The 20,639-nt window shown below is 42.6% G+C and overlaps 3 protein-coding genes across 3 annotated transcripts in view; 2 read left to right on the top strand and 1 right to left on the bottom strand.

Annotated features, from left to right (window-relative positions):
* The window catches only part of LOC311110941 (disintegrin and metalloproteinase domain-containing protein 12-like), a gene marked incomplete at both ends in the record, with an annotated part of 138,304 nt that extends 134,230 nt beyond the window's left edge, over nt 1–4,074 (top strand). The window contains 3 exons of the mRNA XM_084153588.1: nt 1,997–2,245; nt 3,724–3,893; nt 4,020–4,074. Of these exons, the coding sequence (XP_084009714.1) occupies nt 1,997–2,245; nt 3,724–3,893; nt 4,020–4,074 (474 nt within the window). The remainder of the gene's footprint in view (nt 1–1,996; nt 2,246–3,723; nt 3,894–4,019) is intronic.
* Nucleotides 4,075–7,958: 3,884 nt separating this feature from the next.
* fank1 (fibronectin type III and ankyrin repeat domains 1) lies at nt 7,959–10,507 on the bottom strand (the record flags this gene model as incomplete). Its single annotated transcript, XM_084153037.1, has 11 exons — nt 7,959–8,021; nt 8,120–8,164; nt 8,251–8,328; nt 8,438–8,581; nt 8,761–8,926; nt 9,073–9,138; nt 9,242–9,316; nt 9,396–9,477; nt 9,555–9,679; nt 9,798–9,978; nt 10,495–10,507. 11 exons carry the CDS (start codon nt 10,505–10,507, stop codon nt 7,959–7,961), a joined length of 1,038 nt encoding a protein of 345 aa, XP_084009163.1.
* Nucleotides 10,508–11,093: 586 nt separating this feature from the next.
* On the top strand, nt 11,094–19,276 carry LOC311110940 (putative pre-mRNA-splicing factor ATP-dependent RNA helicase DHX32; the record flags this gene model as incomplete). Its single annotated transcript, XM_084153587.1, has 11 exons — nt 11,094–11,363; nt 11,759–11,952; nt 15,013–15,385; nt 15,518–15,751; nt 15,853–15,946; nt 16,050–16,199; nt 17,151–17,342; nt 17,544–17,684; nt 17,822–18,012; nt 18,143–18,333; nt 19,102–19,276. The coding sequence occupies 11 exons, from the start codon at nt 11,094–11,096 to the stop codon at nt 19,274–19,276; spliced, it is 2,205 nt and encodes a 734-aa protein (XP_084009713.1).
* Between the last annotated feature and the right edge of the window lie 1,363 nt (nt 19,277–20,639).

Raw genomic sequence — 20,639 nt, 5'->3', positions numbered from 1 at the left:
CCTCTTTTGCTCTTGGTCCTCATCTTTGTAAGTTACTTTGATTTAGCACCTGTGTGTTTTATCAGTTTCTTTATGAAAATATTTAGCGAACTCCATGACAGTAGCTAAAGCAAGGGGCTATAGAAGCACACAAGTAGACTACAAATGCATGCTGGGGCGGGCATGCCCTGAGCTCTTGAAGTGAGCGAAATTGGAGCGGGCGAGAAGGCCAACGCTCCAGCCTTTGGGAATCTTGCTCCACGCTCCAGTCAAATTGGGCACGCTCCGCTCCGCTCACATACTCTGACCCGCTATAACATCTGCTAAACTGTGTACGTGACCAATAGACTTTGATTTGATTTGAGGGAGCTGGAGTCTGCACTCAGGTTTTTTTCTCCAACCTTTTTCCTCAATTGATTAGTATGGTTCACTCATAGGCCTACACAATGGATGATGTAACAAGTACACTTTGCATTGTATAAATCATTGGGATATGGATGTAGGGAGAACTAAAACGTGTGTTAGCAAAGAAGTATTACAAGCGAATTGCTGACAAACTATCTGTCACACCATTGGATTTCTATTGCAATCATACTGTATCAGAACCGCAGCACCACAACAGGGAATCAACTTGGACTGAGACTTGCCATGCTTATCTGAACCTATTAATTCCAGAATTATTGTCAAAACAAGTTGACGGCTAAGCGGATAATTGATTTAGTCTCAGCGGCTCTCCCTTGAAGAAATATTCATGAGGCCAGTATTGCTGGCAGAAGGCTGAAGGAACTTTAATTGAGATGCCGCGGTCCATTTCAATGAAATGGTAATCATGATGCAGTATCATTATAGGGCAGTGTATAATGGTTCTGCCTGAAATAAAGTGTTTGTGTACAGGGACACAGGAGAACAGAGTTGACTGATTCAAGCGTAGGAGGCAAATTGGGGTGGACTTGTGTTTGAATTGATAAGCATTGAGGGATGCGCGTGGGTGTGTTGGTGTGTGCGTGTGCATGTGTGCATGCATTCAAACAGCCACAGTCGATTCCCATGGAGAACAGCTGGAGTGTATCATTGGGGTCAGAGTTCAGGGTAAGGGTTAGCTGGCTTAACCCAGTTCCGTCTCCAACACCAGTATCTTATATTCTAGTGAACATGGCTGGCTCCTCAGCAGTATTCAGTCCATCTGCCTACTGTATCTGAACAGTCATATAGTTTGCTGTAGTCCCACTCCTGCTGTTTATGGTTTGTTCTGGCAGTCACGGTTCCCACTGTCCAGATGTCCAGCAGACTCTCTGCAAATCGCCTGGCATAGCTGCAGTCCAGGCCACTTCAGCCAGTCAAGCTATCTCAGGTGCAATTAGGCTTATTCTAAGGGGCTAACAACTGTTCTGGACAGGAAATCTGGTGCTGTCTTTGACCGTTTCAATGTGTTCGATTCACTAACTATGTTTTCTGTTATTGACTGCCTATGACACCTGTTCATTCATAGTAATATCAGCTCCATGACAGAGAACTTAGGTATAGTTTTACCCATAGAAATAAGAATGAATAGTCAATGATGGCATAATGGGTGGACTGGCAGCCATTTTGAGTGTACCCATGCCAGGTCGTAAAAGGAGGAAGTGTACCCTTCAATCTGAGTCAACCCAACTCACATTACAAAAAAATACATTCCATTGCATGAGCCACATCAGTTAGCATCATTTGAATGAACATTCCACATTACTATGGCAATCCAGCATCAGTTGATAGAATGTTCCAAAATACCATATAAATTATTGCATCACAATACCAGGCAGCCATTGCGAGTGTACCCTTGATTTTACCAGTCAATTGCCAGGGTTAGCGCTTCCAAGCCCGTTCTATTCATTCTTATTTCTGAATGAGGTGAGACAAGGAGGAGCAGAAGGAGGAGAACATAATAGCTGAAGCACTGACCTGAAAACCTAAACTAACAGCTCTCTCTTCTCTACCTCCATCCCCTCCATATCCCCTCCCCCTCCCTCCATCCCCACAGCCATCACACCTGAGTTCGGAGCCTCTCCTCCCTCCACACAGTTTCCACTCCCACAGCTTGCGGCGGCTGCCCCACTACCAGCCCCTCCACATCAGCCACCCCATGCCTGTCTCCCTCAGTGTGGGTCAACAGCCCCTGCCACCAGTCCCACCCCACCACAAGGCTCTACCGGCCCACACCGCCCTCTCCCCACCACGGACACCGCCGTTCCACAGCCTTCCCCGACAGCAGCCCTACAGAATGGACCAGGTTAGTACTAACTGTTCAGCTATACGCCATGAATACAAATACAGATGGATTTCCCTTATTGGGGATTTCTTTGGAAATTGATCTAGCTCGGATCGACATAGTAAAAAGTAACATATTCCAAAAGGAAAATCTAAAAATGTACTTTATGTCCTCGTCCCAATACCCATACTACCACACAATGTATAAGTTATGGACGATGCATACTAAGTAGTGTGTTGCTATAACCATTGGAACAGCACTTTATTCCTACAGTTCTCCATGTTCTCAACACATCATGCTTTGTGCTGAGCCAGCGGGACTGTGTATAGACGATGTAAGTCCATCTGTCTGCTCAGGGCTCATGCAGGCAGCTGATCTGAATGCGTGGAGCACCATGTCAGATGTCCGCGGGTTTATGAGGTGCAGTGTACACTAGCAGATGCACGTCGCTGTAAAAAAGACATTAACTTTGAGATGTTACTTTTCTCTCTTGTGTATAAAGCACATAACTGCTCCCAGATATAAAGGAAGAGCATGCAGGAGATGGAGAGAGACAGATATAGATGTAATGCATCCTTCTCCTGAGGTACTCTCTGTTGAGGTGGGGCAACAGATGGATCACATATGTGGGAATGGAGTGTGTGTGTATCTTGGTTTCCATAGCAGCCTAGCACAGTTCAGTTCCCCATTGAGAAAAATAAAAAATAAATATGGTATCTGTACATCCAAGGCACTCAGGTTCTCTTGTACCCATTAATTTTTTTAACCAAACATGAAATAATGATGAAATTCAAACTCATGAGCTGTATACACTGCTTGAATAATTGTGTCCCCCTCCTGGTCTCGGGTTTGACTCGGTCTCCCCCACCCGCTTTAGGTGGTCTCGTCTTCATGTGCTACTATAACCCCACTACTCTACCTACCATGGTCAAACCACTCACATAATGGGATAATATTATTTCACATCAGGGGGACACAATTATTCAAGCATTGTCGGTATAAATCACATTCAAGCAGTTGCTGACACTGACACATAAAACATTACAGAGCTGGAAGTCCCTACAAACTCATTTAGTTTAGGACACACTTTCCACTCTTAATATGTGACAGTGATTTCACAACAACATGGATAAATGTTTTTACACTTCATTCAGTTCTCTAAATGATTTGCATTTGGTGTTTGCTGAAACTTGGCACTTATTTGTGAGTATTGCTCAAGGTTTCTCCCTTTCCTTGCTACAAACTGTGCAGAGCAGCTGGGATGCTGCTAGCAGATGTTTGTCATTAGCTCGTCCTCCCCTCCCTGTTTTAGATTAGTAACACATGATGGCACCTCGTTTAGTTAAACTTTCAGAGAGAACTGCTACAGTGGTGGCTACAGACCTGACAGATGCATTATACAGAGTCTACCTTATGTTGGTGACACACTATAACACAGTGCCCTCTAGTGAGGTTTCAGTACCAACACTACTCTTCAACTTCTGGTTTGTCGTTCCTAGGACTGCGAGAAACCCAGTCCGCCCCAGAAGCCCCTGCCTGCAGACCCTCTGGGAAGGAGTGCTCGGGTGGGACACAGCACCTCGGTGGTGGGGGTCCGCCTCCCTGGACCCATCCCTATCCCCATCCCCACCGTGCCCAGACCCCTGCTCACCATCCCACAACCAAACAGGTCTGTGCTACGGTGGCCTGGCTGGCACAAAGTTTATAGGTTAATGAGGAGTGGTTGTTCTTTTTTTCCTTTTTTTTTTTCTTTGCTCTGCATTGTATTCACTTGTGCTTTTTTTTCACTTTTCAGACCTGCACCCATGCAACCACTGAGACTGCCAAAGACTCATCATTTCGACCGCTGATCTCAAAGAAGTTGTGATGGAATGGAATAATGGAGAGCTCTATGGATGGAGACCCATATTTGCACTACAAGAATACCAGACCTTTGCAACTTTGAAAGTGTCTCAGAGTTTTAGGGAAAGGGGACTGACTTCAAACCTTGGTGCTGTGCCTCTGCTTTTGTTGTCCTCGCTCAGGTACAAATGAACTATTTAATGTCTATATTTATTATTTCTGTGTGCACAGTGCACTCTGGTAGACACTATTGACAGAAGCATATTCAGACTTGGATCGCTGTTGGTGATTTTTTTTTTACCCCCAGCAAAATCAGAAGAACAGTTTGCCATATAATGGAGGGAATGTTTTTTTTTTTACATATATATATACAGTTAAGGAGAGACATAAAAGGCCATGGTTGTTTTATCCTGTGAAGTTCCTAGAATAATTGAAGAGAGAATGACAGATTGGGTTCAAGTTAAAGGGAAACAGAGCACTGCATGGAACACTTTATGAGAGTAACTTGTAACTCACTAAGCAGCAGTGTTAGGGACTGGGAGTTTTTGTTCAGTTTATCATTAATAAGAACTGCTTTTACATTCCAAGACATCCACTCACTTCATAATCAGAAACGGTGTTGGACTTTGGGCTGACATGTTGGACATATCAATTGAGGTGTGTTTCGACTAATCCAATTCGGTGCAAAAGCAAGGGAATTGTTCAGAATAGACACGTACTTGAGAATTGACTGTTACGTGATCTTCATCCATAAAAATCTTTATTCATATATACCCTCATATTTTAATTGGCAGGGTATTGGACCCAATTAGAGAACTACCCCAAAGAACATTATCTCTAACCTTGTAATGTTTCTCCACTGGCAAACTTGAACATGTTTACAAACTGACAAATGGTGTTGGGCTCTTACATACCCTTATTAGTTCATGTTAGGACCACACTCTTGAAGGATATGCTGTATTCACCGCTTTCCTAAATAATCAACTCTCTTACACACAGCTTGGAGTATTTGCTGGCAGTTGTGCAATACGTAAAGCTCCCAGCGGAGCGAGGAGTCTGATATGACCTGACACTGCTGGGTTTAGAGAATTACAGCAACACCAAATAATGCAATATAACTGGGCTTGTGGAGGAACGTGCTATATGAACTAACATTTTAACTCACTTGATACTGTAGGGTCAGGATGACTTCAGTTTTGTGAACAGTCCAAACCCAACCTAGATGGTGTCTGATGTTCTATTCATTTCTGTATTTTCAAAGTTCACTCAGACAAAAGTATGGCCATGTGGTGTGGTTTACGAGGTAATTTCCAGTACTTGACCTCATATTTATCACTATTCATTTGATATTGGAGCTCGGTGTCATACATTGGCACGCAACTCTCCTTGAGGTTTTCAAGACTCCCATTAAGTTTAATTTGTCCTTTGAAATGTTAGTCTATTACAGGAAATACTCCCAATACCTGTATTGAATGTCGAGTTCTTGTCCCTTTCAACTTTACCAACAATTTGTGGACTTTTAGATTTCCAGTACATTAAAATGTCCAAATGAAAGTAGAGACTGGGTGCATAACGTCTTGGTCACAATATGTTTCATTAAACATAGCTTTGATGAATGCTGAGTAAGAGTGTTCATCATACTGTTCAGTCCTCTGGCATGGCACAGGATGTGTGTGTGCGTGCGTGCGTGCGTGCGTGCGTGCGTGCATGTATGTATGTTAGCACGCTTTCCATATGCAGTTATGGCCTCACTCTCATAACTACTCATATGGTTGTTTCAACAGGAGGGAACTTTTACACGTAAAAGCAGTCAGTACAGCAGTAAAACAGGGGCACATGTGGTTGCATTATTCTAGGTGTAAAACTAAATATCAAACCTGGTCTGCAATGTACTGGGTCATCACCAAAGTACTGATGTGCTTTAGTTAAATGGATGCATATGTGTGGTGTGTGTATGCATATGAAATGTATGTCTTGTCGCTTAATATTGTGGAATGCACTAGCACTACTTACATTGGACTTGCATCAGAAGTTCATTGCATAGTTGCATTTACACTTTTAGTAATCACTGTATGTGTTACAGTTTTACAGATTTAGATATACTGCTATCTGATGTCAGCATTTGTCCGTTTTGGCAGATCTTCAGATCTGTTCATCATCTGTGTAAAAGTTGCTTTTTACAAATGTACTGTATTTTTTTTGTATAACTATTACATTTTCAAATGAATAGCCATTGTACAGTTAGTGTAAATATAGTATCTTTCAGCAATCATGTTTCTTTTCTTTTATGCTTTTTTTTTTTACAAGAGCAGTGGGAACCTCAATAAAGTGATGGTTTCTCCTGTTCAATAAAACATGTTTGTTTCATTAAACTCCTTAAGGAATGAGGATTATGGTAAAAAGCTGGGATTCTGGGATAATTGGAGTACTTGAACATTGAGATTGCAGAGTCAAATAAATGAGGTTTCTCTTATGCTGTTCATTTGATATATTTGCACTTATTTTGCTGACTGTACAGGCGAATGTAGACATACGACTTAACACGATAAATTTTTTTACAAATAATAATACTAATTTGCACAGCAATGTGAAATGTCTGACTCCCTCTTGCAGGATGATGTTTAATCAGACACAGTGAGCTCCAAAAGTATTGGTACAGTGGCAAATATTTTGTTGTTTTGGTTCTGTACTCCAGCACTTTGGATTTTAAATGATACAATGACTATGAGGTTTAAGTGCAGACTGTCAGATTTTATTTGAGGGTATTTTCATCCATATCGGGTGAACCGTTTAGAAATTACAGCACTTTTTGTACATAGTCCCCCCATTTTAGGGGACCAAAAGTATTGGGACAAATTCACTTACAGTATATGTGTATTAAAGTAGTCAAAAGTGTAGTATTTGGTCCTATATTCATAACACGCAACGACTACATCAAGCGTGTGACTCTACAAACTTGTTGAACGCATTTGCTGTTTGTTTTGTTTGTGTTTCAGATTATTTTGTGCCCAATAGAAATGAATGGTCAATAATGTATTGTGTCATTTTTATTGTAAATAAGAATAGAATATGCTTCTAAACACTTCTACATTAACGTGGTTGCTACCATGATTACGGATAGTCCTGAATGAATCATGAATAATGATGAGTGAGAAAGTTAGACGCACAAATATCATACCCTCAAGACATGCTAACCTATCACCATTACAATAACAGGGGAGGTTAGCATATTTTTTTTTGGGGGGGGGGGGTATGATATTTGTGCGTGTGTAACTTTTTCACTCATCATTATTCACGATTCATTTATGACTATCCGCAATCATGGTAGCATCCACATTAATGTAGAAGTGTTTAGAAGCATATTATATTCTTATTTACAATAAAAATGACACAATACATTATTGACCATTCATTTCTACTGGGCACAAAATAATCTGACATTTAACCAAAACAAACAGCAAATGCATCCAAGTTTGTAGAGTCACAAGATTGATGCAATCATTGCATGCTAGGAATATGGGAACAAATACTGAACTTTTGACTCCTTTAATACACATAAAAGTGCATTTTCCCAATGTGCTGGAGTACAGAGCCAAAACAACAAAATATTCACTGTCCCAATACTTTTGGCGCTCACTGTATCTTTACGGTATAGCGAAACCAAGTAATCCTTTGGGTCTTGAGGGAATTCTTGATGGTTTATTATTTCATTCATCCATAAAAATCAGTATACAGTACATGTATACATGTTATGTTATACAAAACAAATATCCAGATAAAAATGCAGGTTTAAGATACAGCATATACATACAACATGTTAATAAATAAACAACAGTAATAAAGCTATTAGAAATTAGGAAAAAATATATATAATGCTGTCCACCTAAGCCCTTTAATAATGGACTATACCATCTCTGACTATACTCTTCCGTCCTTCTAATAAACTGATGATATTCTGTAGGGGGAAACATTATAATCAACAACATTTGCTCATATATTCACTATAACAGTAGTATACAACACAACAGTAATGTTTATGTAGAAATACATTACCTCTCTTCCAAAGGCCTTTGCCATTTCAGCTGCCCCTGACCCAAACTGCAAAGACAAAAATATCAGTCAATTCCAGAATGATTTAAATTGCTCTAATTGCAACAGATTCCTATGCTGCAAGTTGTCATTACCTCGTTCTTCACATCGTGGTCGGCCCCACTGTCCAACAACAGCTGCACCAGCTCCTCATGGTTGTTCAACACTGCCACCTAGCAAACACACTGGTTATATTGACTGCTAGCCTTGTCCTCTATCAACTTTCGCTGAGTTTGCACCATGAATGGCACAACAAAGGTTTGTGAAGAGTGTTAAGTGTACCATAAGTGGTGTCTTTCCATCCTTGTCCCTGGTGTTAACATCAGCCCCGGCTCTGATGAGGAGAGAGGCCACCGCTGGGTTCCCACTGACCGCTGACACCCTCATCAGAGGAGTCCAGTGGGACACGGTGTCCCTAACGTCCAACTGAGACAACAATCAACGTGCCTTTTATCCTCAAAATTATAACTCTTTCACCCCCTTTAGTCTTCCCCTTTGATAGTTAAACTAAGGCTCTGGTTAAAAGTAGTGCACTTTACATGTACAGTAGGCAATTTCAGACGCAGCCAGCTTATAAAGCTCATAAACGCTGACACCAGTCTTACCTCACAGCCATCCTGGATCATGTAGGCTATGACAGCCAGGTGTCCTCCGTCAGCTGCCCAGTGGAGGGGGGTACAGCCCCCCATGTCCTGGGACTGCCACGTGGCCCCAAATCTCCTCAGGTACTTCACTATGTCCAGGTGGCCAAAGAAACATGCCAGCATCAGACTGACATGGACACAGGAAATGGTGGTGGAGGTCAATCACAAACCCATTCTTCATTTATCCACAACATTTGTACTGTAAATGTGAGCAAATACAGTAGAAGTCTATTTGCAAAGGCAAGGTACATAATACTGTGTGTGCTTGCACACCTGTCTTTCCCACTACCGTTCTTCATATTCACGTCTGCACCGTGTTCTACCAATTTGTGAACCAGTCTGAAAAAGATCCAAGTTCATAGAAAAGGTTTCAAGCATAATGGTGACATTATTCCATTATTAGGAGACCTTGGTGAGCAAGACTCATCCTGTAAGGTTTTACCTGGCAAAGCCTTTCTGTGCAGCCACCATGAGAGGAGTGAAACCGTGTTTGTCATTGACGTTCGCACTGACTGTCCTGGAGAGAAATAAAGCATGACATTCACCATAAGAGTACCTCAAAATGATTTCCTATAGTCCATCTGCTCATTGCTCACCCAGACTCCAACACTCTGGTCATGTCCTCCTCATCATTCATGTTGACAGCACGATGGAGGTTCTTCCCACTCATAGGCTCACCTGGATGACATTATATAAGTGTCATTTTGATAAAGCAGATATGTCAACTGAAAGAGTGCTGTGTACAGTATACTCACGTGTGGTAGAGACAGACACAGCCGGGCTGTAGAGGGACTCCCCAGTTGGTCTTGTGATTCTCAGTCTGTACTTATAGGATGTGCTGGGCTCCAAACATTCTACAGTGTGGTGACTGCTATACCCACTGGTGGTGACCCAAAAGCACAGTTAGCCTACTCTTAGATTATGTCAATTAGAATTAAGCAGGTTTCCAGATATTATTCAGGCCCATAGGTTGTAGTCTATGAATAGCGTATACTCACACATAGATAGTCCCATACGTGTGTGATTTGTGGTCCATCTCTTCCACAGAGAAGCGGGTCCATTTCTCTGGTGAGCCCGTCCGTGGTTCATTCTCCTCCGTCTCCCAGCTCAGGTCAATGCTATGGTGACTCACTTTACCAATGACAGGAGGAGTCGGTGGCTTGAATGGTTTATGGCCGACTAAAGAACAGCACAGACATTGAAAGGGATAAGGTGGGGGTCTGGGAGAGTTGGCCTTAATCTTACACATTTTACAGGAGAGTTACATAACTTACATTACAGTACAGAGGGTTGCATTTCTGGCCATGGCCACTTGATGGCACTACTAGCTGTAAATTACAGAAAAAAAGACCACTTTCTGGGACTTTGTTTTTCTCATGTTCTAGCATTTTATTTTCATTGGAAATAAATAATTGTGCACTAAAGGCCACCAAAGACTGTGTACCAGTGAAGGATTTGTCGAATTGCTGAAGGTTAGGTCCAGCTTGCTGTAACTTTAAACTGTACAGTAAAGTTAGCTAGCTACTACAGTATAGCTACTAAAGTAGCTAACGTTAGCTAGCTACTAGCTAACTAAAGCCAGCTCAATCTAACTTAACGTTAGCTAGCTAAACATGCTGTAGTTTGCAAACCTGAATTTCTGAAGACAGTCTTTGATTCAAGACGGAAATCAAAGTAAACTTAAAATTGACATACCTGGATTTGTCATTTTTACAGAAAACAGTTATCTTGTTGATGCCGTTGTATGGTTGCTATGGGCACCAAATGTGGCATGTGCGAGAAAACCTGAGTGTGGAAATCCTTACAATTTTTGGACAACCCTGTGTGATTGGTCTAGGTTGAAGATATGTAACATTATATTTTCAACCTAGCTAGTGATTTATCGTTTGCAATATTCATCTCATTCTATGTGTGCAACATTGTTGCAAATGCAAAATTGCACAATACATAATAGCCGTGCAGCTGCGCACACTCCTCCACACAGACCATGTTCTCTATTGTTGTCCTTTCAAACTATTGTTCTCTATTCTTTCATGCCTTGGCCTGTCCCATCATGGTGTCATCTGTTGGACTGTTTGGGATTAAGTGGCCACATGACCAATCCAGCCTTCACTTTGTTGCCGGAGCGCGTTTAATTATTCAGGCTCCCCCGGTTTTGTGCAGGGCAGAGGCATTCGAAGCGATTTTATTTAGCTTGAACAACCTACTTTTAAATTATATAAAATCCCAAAACGTTCTTCAAATTCATTTTTGAAGCTCTTTCTGTGAGCGCATATCTCTCGTCAACCTCAACCATGGCGCAGGGCATAACAACCGGAGGGAAGTATTGGGAGGATAGAGTAGCCTTCGAAACAGAAGGAGCAAGTCAAGAAGATGTGGAATATGATGATGTTTTGGAGCTTAATAAATTTGACGGACTACCCTACTCCTCTCGATATTACACATTACTGAAGGAAAGGATGGCTCTACCAGTTTGGAAAGCCAAGTGTGATTTCATGGACAAGCTGGCCAACAAGCAGTTTGTTATTGTCTCTGGCACTGCAAAAACTGGCAGAAGCTGTCAGGTGAGTTGATTACTCAATGTTTGGTATACTCAGTGTATATTTGTAATACATAGTGACTATGGGTTGCATCCCAAAAATCTCTCCTTTCTCAGAAATTGTGCACTTGTTCAATTCCCTTCTTGGATTTGAAAGAAAAGGACTGGTATAAGGAATAGGCCTATGGTGGAATCTCCCTCTGGTCTAGCCCATTCCTATACTAATCCAATGTTTTTACATGTGTGAGAAGTACTGAACCAATGCACACTTCAGGAGTAAATAAAGATTGTCCAACTGGTAAGTGAAATGAGGGGTTTAATTAATGCTCTCATTATGACTGAAGGACTTGATTAGAGAAAGGATCATCTGTTGTAGCAGTGTGTTTCATGTTCTTATCTTTCTTCCTGTGGCATGCTAAGATCCCCCAGTGGTGTGCAGAGTTCTGCCTGTCTGTCCAGTACCAGAATGGCATGGTGGTGTGCACCCAGGTCCACAGGCAACATACAGTGGATCTGGCCCTGCGTGTAGCTGATGAGATGGATGTCAACATTGGCCATGAAGTGGGCTACAGCATCCGCCTAGAGACATGCTGCTCTGGTGACACTGTTCTCAGGTCTGTAAACACTATTATACACACTGCTCACACACTATTTCACAAACACACACACTCTCTTTCTCATACACACTTACATCACCCCCCTCTTTCCTGGCGTCTGTCTTTTCCGGGGGGGGGGGGGGGGGGGGGGGGGGTAACCACGGAAGTGAACCACGGAAACCTAATTAATCCACTGACCAGACTAATTACTAGAGTAAATGACACTAGCACAAAGCAGCTTCATTAAGGACCCTTTCAGGAGGACGGCTAATACATCATGTTGTCTTACACTTTTGGCTGTAATTTGCTATTAGAGCACTAGAATTGATTGCTTTTACGTTTTTGTAGAAGTGTGTACTTGATACATCACTTTAGCAGAAGTTTACCAACACAGATGCTACTCCCACAAACCTGTTACCTTACGCCTGTTTACGACCATACATCTGTTTGTGGGTGTATACAGTTGAAGTCGGAAGTTTACATACACTTAGGTTGGAGTCATTAAAACTTGTTTTTCAACCACTCCACACATTTCTTGTTAACAAACTATAGATTTGTGTGTAGTTACCAGCCCGTGTAACTGTCAAAATGGAAGGCACTGGACTCTGAATGGAGGTCATTTTTGTCACATTATCATGGTCCATACACATTCAGCCCAATCAGCTTTGAGAGTGTGAGGTCTATTGGTGTTGACAAGACAGGCAGGAGATGTCTTGTTCCAAGGCTGTAACGTATAGCTACACACTACATGGGGGAAAACGTTTCATCAGAATCACCTTGGGAGAAGCCATTCTAGTCAGTTTCAGTACTCGGCAGTAATGGAGAAAACCAGTAGTGCAAGGACATGAGGTGAAAGAAGCAGACAGGTTTATGTAGATGCACAGCTTCTTGTTTAGTGGTAGCTCTGATGCAGCAGCGTTGTCTGGATAGTAAAGCTAGAGTACGTTGTGTTTCCTCCCTGTCAACTCCATACAATGCACAAAAGCTGAGCTAGCTCTGCTCAGGTGGAACAACTGAACAGTATTGGTAAAGCACAATAACGAAATCAGTTGAATGTGTTATGTGCAGCAAAGCGCATACAGTTTCAGTGATATTTAAGAAAAATGAGACATCGAGTGACATTAATTAGGGATACTGGGAGAATCTAGTTTTTATACTCACCCATAGTCAGATGAACTTGTGGATACCATTCTTCATATGTTAGTGTACCTGTAGACTTCTAGTCATTGCGCTAACGCTAGTTAGCATTGGCTCGTGAAACTAACTTCCTTCATACTGCACGCAGAGACATAACAATTGTATCCACGAGTTCTTCTGACTCTGGGTAATAGCTGTTATTTTGTCCTACAAATAATATAAGCACCCATTATAGTAGTGGCAAAGTAAAACTGATCAAAATTTAGATTATTTGTCATCTAAATAGGCAACCGCATGATTCATAAAATACATTCACTGTTAAAGGAAATTAAATCCTAATAAAGACAGAACTGTGCAGACTAATGAAACCATAGCTTACACATACAGTTGAAGTCGGAAGTTTACATACACTTAGCTTGGAGTCATTAAAACTTGTTTTTCAACCACTCCACAAATTTCTTGTTAACAAACTATAGTTTTGGCAAGTCGGTTAGGACATCTACTTTGTGCATGACACAAGTAATTTTTCCAACAATTGTTTACAGACAGATTATTTCACTTATAATTCACTGTATCACAATTCCAGTGGGTCAGAAGTTTACATACACTAAGTTGACTGTGCCTTTAAACAGCTTGGAAAATTCCAGAAAATGATGTCATGGCTTTAGAAGCTTCTGATAGGCTAATTGACATCATTTAAGTCAATTGGAGGTGTACCTGTGGATGTATTTCAAGGCCTACCTTCAAACTCAGTGCCTCTTTGCCTGACATCATGGGAAAATCAAAAGAAATCAGGCAAGACCTCAGAAAAAAAATTGTAGACCTCCACAAGTCTGGTTCATCCTTGGGAGCAATTTCCAAACGCCTGAAGGTACCACATTCATCTGTACAAACAATAGTATGCAAGTATAAACACCATGGGACCACACAGCCATCATACCGCTCAGGAAGGAGACAAGTTCTGTCTCCTAGAGATGAACGTACTTTGGTGCGTAAAGTGCAAATCAATCCCAGAACAACAGCAAAGGACCTTGTGAAGATGCTAGAGGAAACGGGTACAAAAGTATCTATATCCACAGTAAAACGAGTCCTATATAGACATAACCTGAAAGGCCGCTCAACAAGGAAGAAGCCACTGCTCCAAAACCGCCATAAAAAAGCCAGACTACGGTTTGCAACTGCACATGGGGACAAAGATCGTACTTTTTGGAGAAATGTCCCCTGCTGTGGGGGTGCTTTGCTGCAGGAGAGACTGGTGCACTTCACAAAATAGATGGCATCATGAGGAAGGAAGATTATGTGGATATATTGAAGTAACATCTCAAGACATCAGTCAGGAAGTTAAAGCTTGGTCGCAAATGGGTCTTCCAAATGGACAATGACCCCTAGCATACTTCCAAAGTTTTGGCAAAATGGCTTAAGGACAACAAAGTCAAGGTATTGGAGTGGCCATCACAAAGCCCTGACCTCAATCCTATAGAAGATTTGTGGGCAGAACTGAAAAAGCGTGTTCGAGCAAGGAGGCCTACAAACCTGACTCAGTTACACCAGCTCTGTAAGGAGGAATGGGCCAAAATTCACCCAACTTATTGTGGGAAGCTTGTGGAAGGCTACCCGAAACGTTTGACCCAAGTTAAACAATTTAAAGGCAATGCTACCAAATACTAATTGAGTGTATGTAAACCTCTGACCCACTGGGAATGTGATGAAAGAAATAAAAGCTTAAATAAATAATTCTCTCTACTATTATTCTGACATTTCACATTCTTAAAATAAAGTGGTGATCCTAACTGACCTAAGACAGGGAATTTTGACTAGGATTAAATGTCAGGAATTGTGAAAAACTGAGTTTAAATGTATTTGGCTAAGATTGAATGTAAACTTCTGACTTCAGCTGTATGTACTGTATGTTTGTGACCATTTTCCTCTTCACCACCCCAGGTACTGCACTGATGACATGCTGCTCAGAGAGATGATGTCAGACCCCATGCTGGAGCACTACGGTGTCATCGTCATCGACCAGGCCCATGAGAGGACGGTCAGTACAGACGTTCTGCTGGGCCTGCTCAAAGACATCGCCCTGCAGAGGCCCGAGCTCCGTGTGGTGCTCCTCACAGCTACACACCCAGGACCCAAACTACTGGGCCACTACAGGAATGTCCCACTGATCCAGCTGGAGGGTGTGTGTTCAGCAGAGGTGGTGTATACTGGTACCAGCCACAAGGACTACTTCTGCTCTGCCCTGCGACTGGTTCTGGAGATACACCACTCCCAAGAGGAAGGGGATATAGTCGTGTTTTTGGCCACAACTCAAGTAAGATCTGCTTAAAATGTAATCTCCTAGTCTACAGTCTGGGAATGTGGGAGAAGCCATACCATGACAACTGTTGCTTGGGGAATAGCTTTTCTCAACTTTCTCTTCTTCTCGTGTTTTTCCCTATCTCAGGAGATAGATCTTGCCCGTGATATCCTCCGTCGCGAGGAGGCCAATATATCTCCACATCTAGGGGAACTTCTCCCTATCTCGGTGCACCCTGGGCTGGGTGGGACTCTGCCCATGCCGGGAGAAGAGGACGGCCGGTGCAGAAGAGTCTTCCTCACCTCCAGTCCAAACGAAGACCTCTTTTGGGCTGTGCACATGCTGAACTTTGTCATCGATGCCGGTGTCCAGAAAAGAAATGTAACACGTTGACAAATAGTTATTTTAAGAGAAGCTTTTTGGTAACTACATTGTAAAAGTTTATTTAAATGAATGAATGTTGGTCTTTCCTCATTTTATAGGTTTATAACCCTAGGATCAGGGCAAACTCAGTCGCCATTCAACCTATCAGTAGGAGTCAAGCAGAGAGCCGCAAACAGCTTGTAGGACCAACAGGTATGACAAACACTGAAGTCAGTAACAAAGTCCAGGTGTTGAAGTCACATACAGTCTGGAGAGTCATGTGTTCTTGCTAACCTGAGTGCATAATTTCCCGCAGGGAAGAGTTTCTGTCTGTACCCAGAGGACACACCCCTGCCCAGCGAGACACGCCCCCACATCCTGGATTCTGACATCACATCCACGGTGCTCTTCCTGAAGAGGATGGACATCGGTGGCCTGGGTCGCTGTGACTTCATCGACAGGCCAGGTACGGCAAGACAGGCTGAACAAGTACAGGGTCTTTCTTCAGCATTACATTTAATGTATCTACAGTACTAATGTGACAGGACAGCTAAATGTATACATACTGAATGGAGTGAAACATCAGTACAATGAAATTACATCCATAATGCAATAATGTCCCTTGATTGGTGGCATAACACCAGTGTTGTTTTGTATCTAGGGTTTTGAGTTCCATGCATCCTGTAGAGAGACATTTTGGGTTGAGCTCAGTTAGTTAGTTTGGCCTGTGTGGTATTGAAGGGCGGTGAGCCGTGCGTAAACTGAGCTGACAAGCCCTGTTCTACCGCCATTGTTTTCAGAGCTGACCTGCTTCTGTGAGATCTGGCGCTAGGCTATAGCCCTACACATGGCTCCCTGGGCCTAGTGATGCAGCAGAGGCCATGGAGGGCTAACACTCATTAGAGATAAGAGCTTAGCCAAGCTGTGTGTGTGTGTGTGTGTGTGTAACCCTGCCAAGCACTACAGCTTAATGGTGTGCAGCAGGGCAATGTGGGCGTTCCACTATAAGCCCATGATTGGATGCCATTTAGATTGAAAGTGTGTGCTAAATGGGTGTGTGATGTGATATTATTTTAATGTTGTTGCTGCTGTGATGCCATTTCTCAGGATTAGACTATTACCATAACGTGACAGTATATTTGAGATGCTTATTGCCCTGTATACTCTATTGTTGAAAACATTGTTACATCCAAAAGCGGCAGTGTAAAGCAAAGCCTCTCAGAACATATATTTTGCATAGTGATGCACAGCTGAAATAAGGATATTGAGGATTAAGATTACAATCAATTTAGCCTGCTTGCCAGTTGTACAACCGTAACAAACAGTTTACAGATTATTTTCTTTATAAAGTCAGATACTTCACAGTTCTGTCATGCACAGTTTAGATTCATATCCTAGGTTGTGTTATTTCCACCAGATCCAGAGGGTCTGATGCAGGCTTTAGAGGAACTGGACTACTTAGCAGCCCTAGATGACGATGGGAACCTGTCGGAGATCGGCATCATCATGTCGGAGTTCCCCCTGGAGCCCCAGATGGCCAAGACACTACTGGCCTCCTGCGAGTTTGACTGTGTCAGCGAGGTGATCACCATCGCCGCTATGCTGGCAGGTGTGTGGGACTTCAACTTGTGCTCTGTGGTCTGTATACCACGTTAAAGATTCATGTTAACACACACACACCACCATGCTGTGGTCATACTTGCGCACTTGCTGACCTCATACAAAGTGAAGTCATGTCAAACCTCACATGTACTTCATAGTGTACAATATTGATGCACTAACCCCTTCTCTCATGCTGCCCTTCTCTTAGCACCAAGCTGCTACCTGGTCCCCTCAATGGAGTTGAGGCTAGAGGCCTCTCAGTGTCACCTGAAGTTCCAGCACCCAGAGGGAGACCACTTCACCCTCATCAACATCTACAAGGCTTTCAAACAGAACCAGCAGGAGCCCTGTGAGTTCACATAGGCCTACCTGTAGCCACAACCAGCTTGAAGAAAACTAGGTTAACATTGGCCATAGATTTGTCATTGATTGATGCTTGTAATGTATGCAACCCTAAATTCCTCTCTCTGGCTTGGCGTGTTCCAGTTGTCAGTGTGGAGAAGTGGTGTCAGGACTACTTCCTGAGTCTGTCTGCCCTGCAGACGGCTGATGCTATCCGCTCTGAGCTGACTGACATCCTGAGGAGGATAGAGCTGCCTGTCTCCATGCCTTCCTTTGGTTCCAAGGGAAACACCCTCAACATCAAGAGAGCGCTGTTAGCTGGCTTCTTCATGCAGGTACGGTGGCTTGGCTTCTACCTTCTGGCATTAGATATCTATTAAACGGCTACTATTAAGACACTTGAAAGATACAATCTACCATTTACTTGGAGTGATTACAAAATACAGATACTGTTATGACTTTCAGGTGGCAAGGGATGTGGATTCATCAGGGAATTATTTCATGTTGACTCACAAACACGTGGCCCAGATTCACCCTCTCTCTGCCTACGGCACCAAGACGCCCAAACTGGGCCTGCCGGAGTGGGTCCTCTTCCATGAGTACACCTTCTCAGAGGACAACTGCATCCGCACCGTGTCCCACATATCACCAGAGGAGTAAGTGGACTAGAGGTGGAAGATGTTCTTTGAACTATGATATATTTTTTTAAGGGCTTCTGTGGATCTGAAGTAACCATTTGTGAAAGATATACATCAACAAAACAAACATCTAATATATCCAAATATAGGATAAAGATAATATCCAAAAACAACTAAATAATAGGTTATAACCATGTGTAGCTTCAAATAGATAACTACAGATATTCACTTCAGGGAGAGATCAGAGTTCCCAGACAATACTTTCCGTTTTGGCCCAGGCTCTTCACAATGGCACATTAAAGTCAGATTGTAACTGGAAAGGGTTTTCTTAATCCAGCCCTCCAGTTTCAGATGGTTAAAAGGGGATTAGGGATAGCACAGCTACAGTACTTAGACAGTGCTGGTTTAATGGGGACTGTTAATGACAAAAAGCTAGGCAGCCGTCACAGGTTACACACTGAAATGTAGCTTTTTAAATCACTCAAATGTTTACCAAATGGTGCCCCTTGCAGCTGTTTGACTGATGTTACTGTAAGTGCTATATCCAATAAAGAGTGTCATTCATAGGAAACCCTGGATTGAGATTCTCATTCTATGGTCTATGATCATCTCACACTAATTTCAAAACACACTTAGGTTGCTCTCCGTAATTGCAGGTGACCCAATGTTCCTGTGCTATGTTAAATGTGCACTTCAAGTGCAAGAGAATAAGATAATACTTACTGTGTGAAAACAGAACAAAATGCAAATCCAGTTCAATGATTCCCTCTCCCTCCCTCCACCCAGATTCATTCAGATGGCTCCACAGTACTTCTTCTTCAACCTGCCTCCCAGTGAGAGCAAGGACATCCTCCAGAACATCTTAGACAAGGGAGCTGAACACTACAAAGCGAAGAAGATGAAAAAGAGCCCCAGCCTAGAGAGCATACCAGAAGTCACAGCCAGTTGTGTCATACAGTGATTGTGAAGGCCTTGGATGGGGACCTCTTTAGAGGCAGAAACGCCCTACTCATTCCCTGGTACTATATTATATGATCATTTTCACCAGTGTTACCTTTGTCGTCTCACCAGGGTTACTTTTGCGTCATTAAAACTTAGAATCATGTCAAAATATAAAATGAATATAATTCTGTTAATCACTTGAATTGCATTTATATAAGAAAAAAGTGACTGTCCAGATTGCCAATGTGTTAGTTTTAGTGATTTATATAGGTACCCTTTCTAGTCAATGTATATTTAATTTATAGAGCCCCATGTACCTGTTATTTTTGGAACTTGCACTTTAATAATAAACACCACTAAAAATGCATGTTTGGGGAGTGCTCAACCTAAATGCACATCTAGTCCAAGAATAAGCCTATTTTGGGCATTCCAAAAGCCAAATTATAAACTGGATGGTCGAGCCCTGAATGATGATTCGCTGACAACCGTGGTATATTTAAGCAATAAGGCATGAGGGGGTGTGGTATGACCAATATACCACGGCTAAGGGCTGTTATGCACGACGCAACGCAGAGTACCTGGATACAGCCCTTAGCTGTGGTATATTGGCCATATACCACAAACCCCCAAGGTGCCTTATTGCTATTATAAACTGGTTACCAACGTAATTGGAGCAGTAACAAGAAATGTTTTGTCATACCCGTGGTATACGGTCTGATATACCACGGCTGTCAGCCAATCAGCATTCAGGGCTCGAACCACCCAGTTTATAACAGATCGTATACCACGGGTATGACAAAAGTTATTTTTAGTCTATGTTGGCAAAGTACGAAGAATGCACCAGTGTTTAAGCTGTGTTATATTTAAGCAATAATGCCCGAGGCGGTGTGGTATACGGCCAATATATCACGGCTAGGTGCTGTATCCAGGCACTCCGCGTTGCGTCGTGCATAAGAACAGCCCTTAGCCGTGGTATATTGGCCGTATACACCACACCGCCTCGGGCCTTATTGCTTAAATATAACACAGCTTAAACACTGGTCCATTCTTCGTACTTTGTCCTTACCCTCCACTGCTTTTTAACCATCTGTCCCTTTCTGTTAAATTCCTCTAGTCTGTCACAGTGAGGGCGAGGGAGTGCATAAAATGGCTGTCCCAGACAGATTACCGAGGTACAGAGCAGCACAGGGACACAATTTGAGTTTGTTGCTCCATTTGCTGTGGAGAGAGAACGGGTGGGGTTGACCCAATTCAGTGACAGGGCATTACAGTATTGTAGCTACACGAGGTATTACAGCACCATGTGACCTCTTTAGTCCTACATACACACTTACAGGCACATGCCAAGATACAGACAGAAATAGGTTGAACTGCTTGGCACC

Source organism: Coregonus lavaretus, assembly GCF_964263955.1.
Source record: "Coregonus lavaretus genome assembly, chromosome: 36".
In the NCBI taxonomy this organism is placed as follows: domain Eukaryota; kingdom Metazoa; phylum Chordata; class Actinopteri; order Salmoniformes; family Salmonidae; genus Coregonus; species Coregonus lavaretus.
This window is presented reverse-complemented; position numbering and strand designations above follow the sequence as displayed.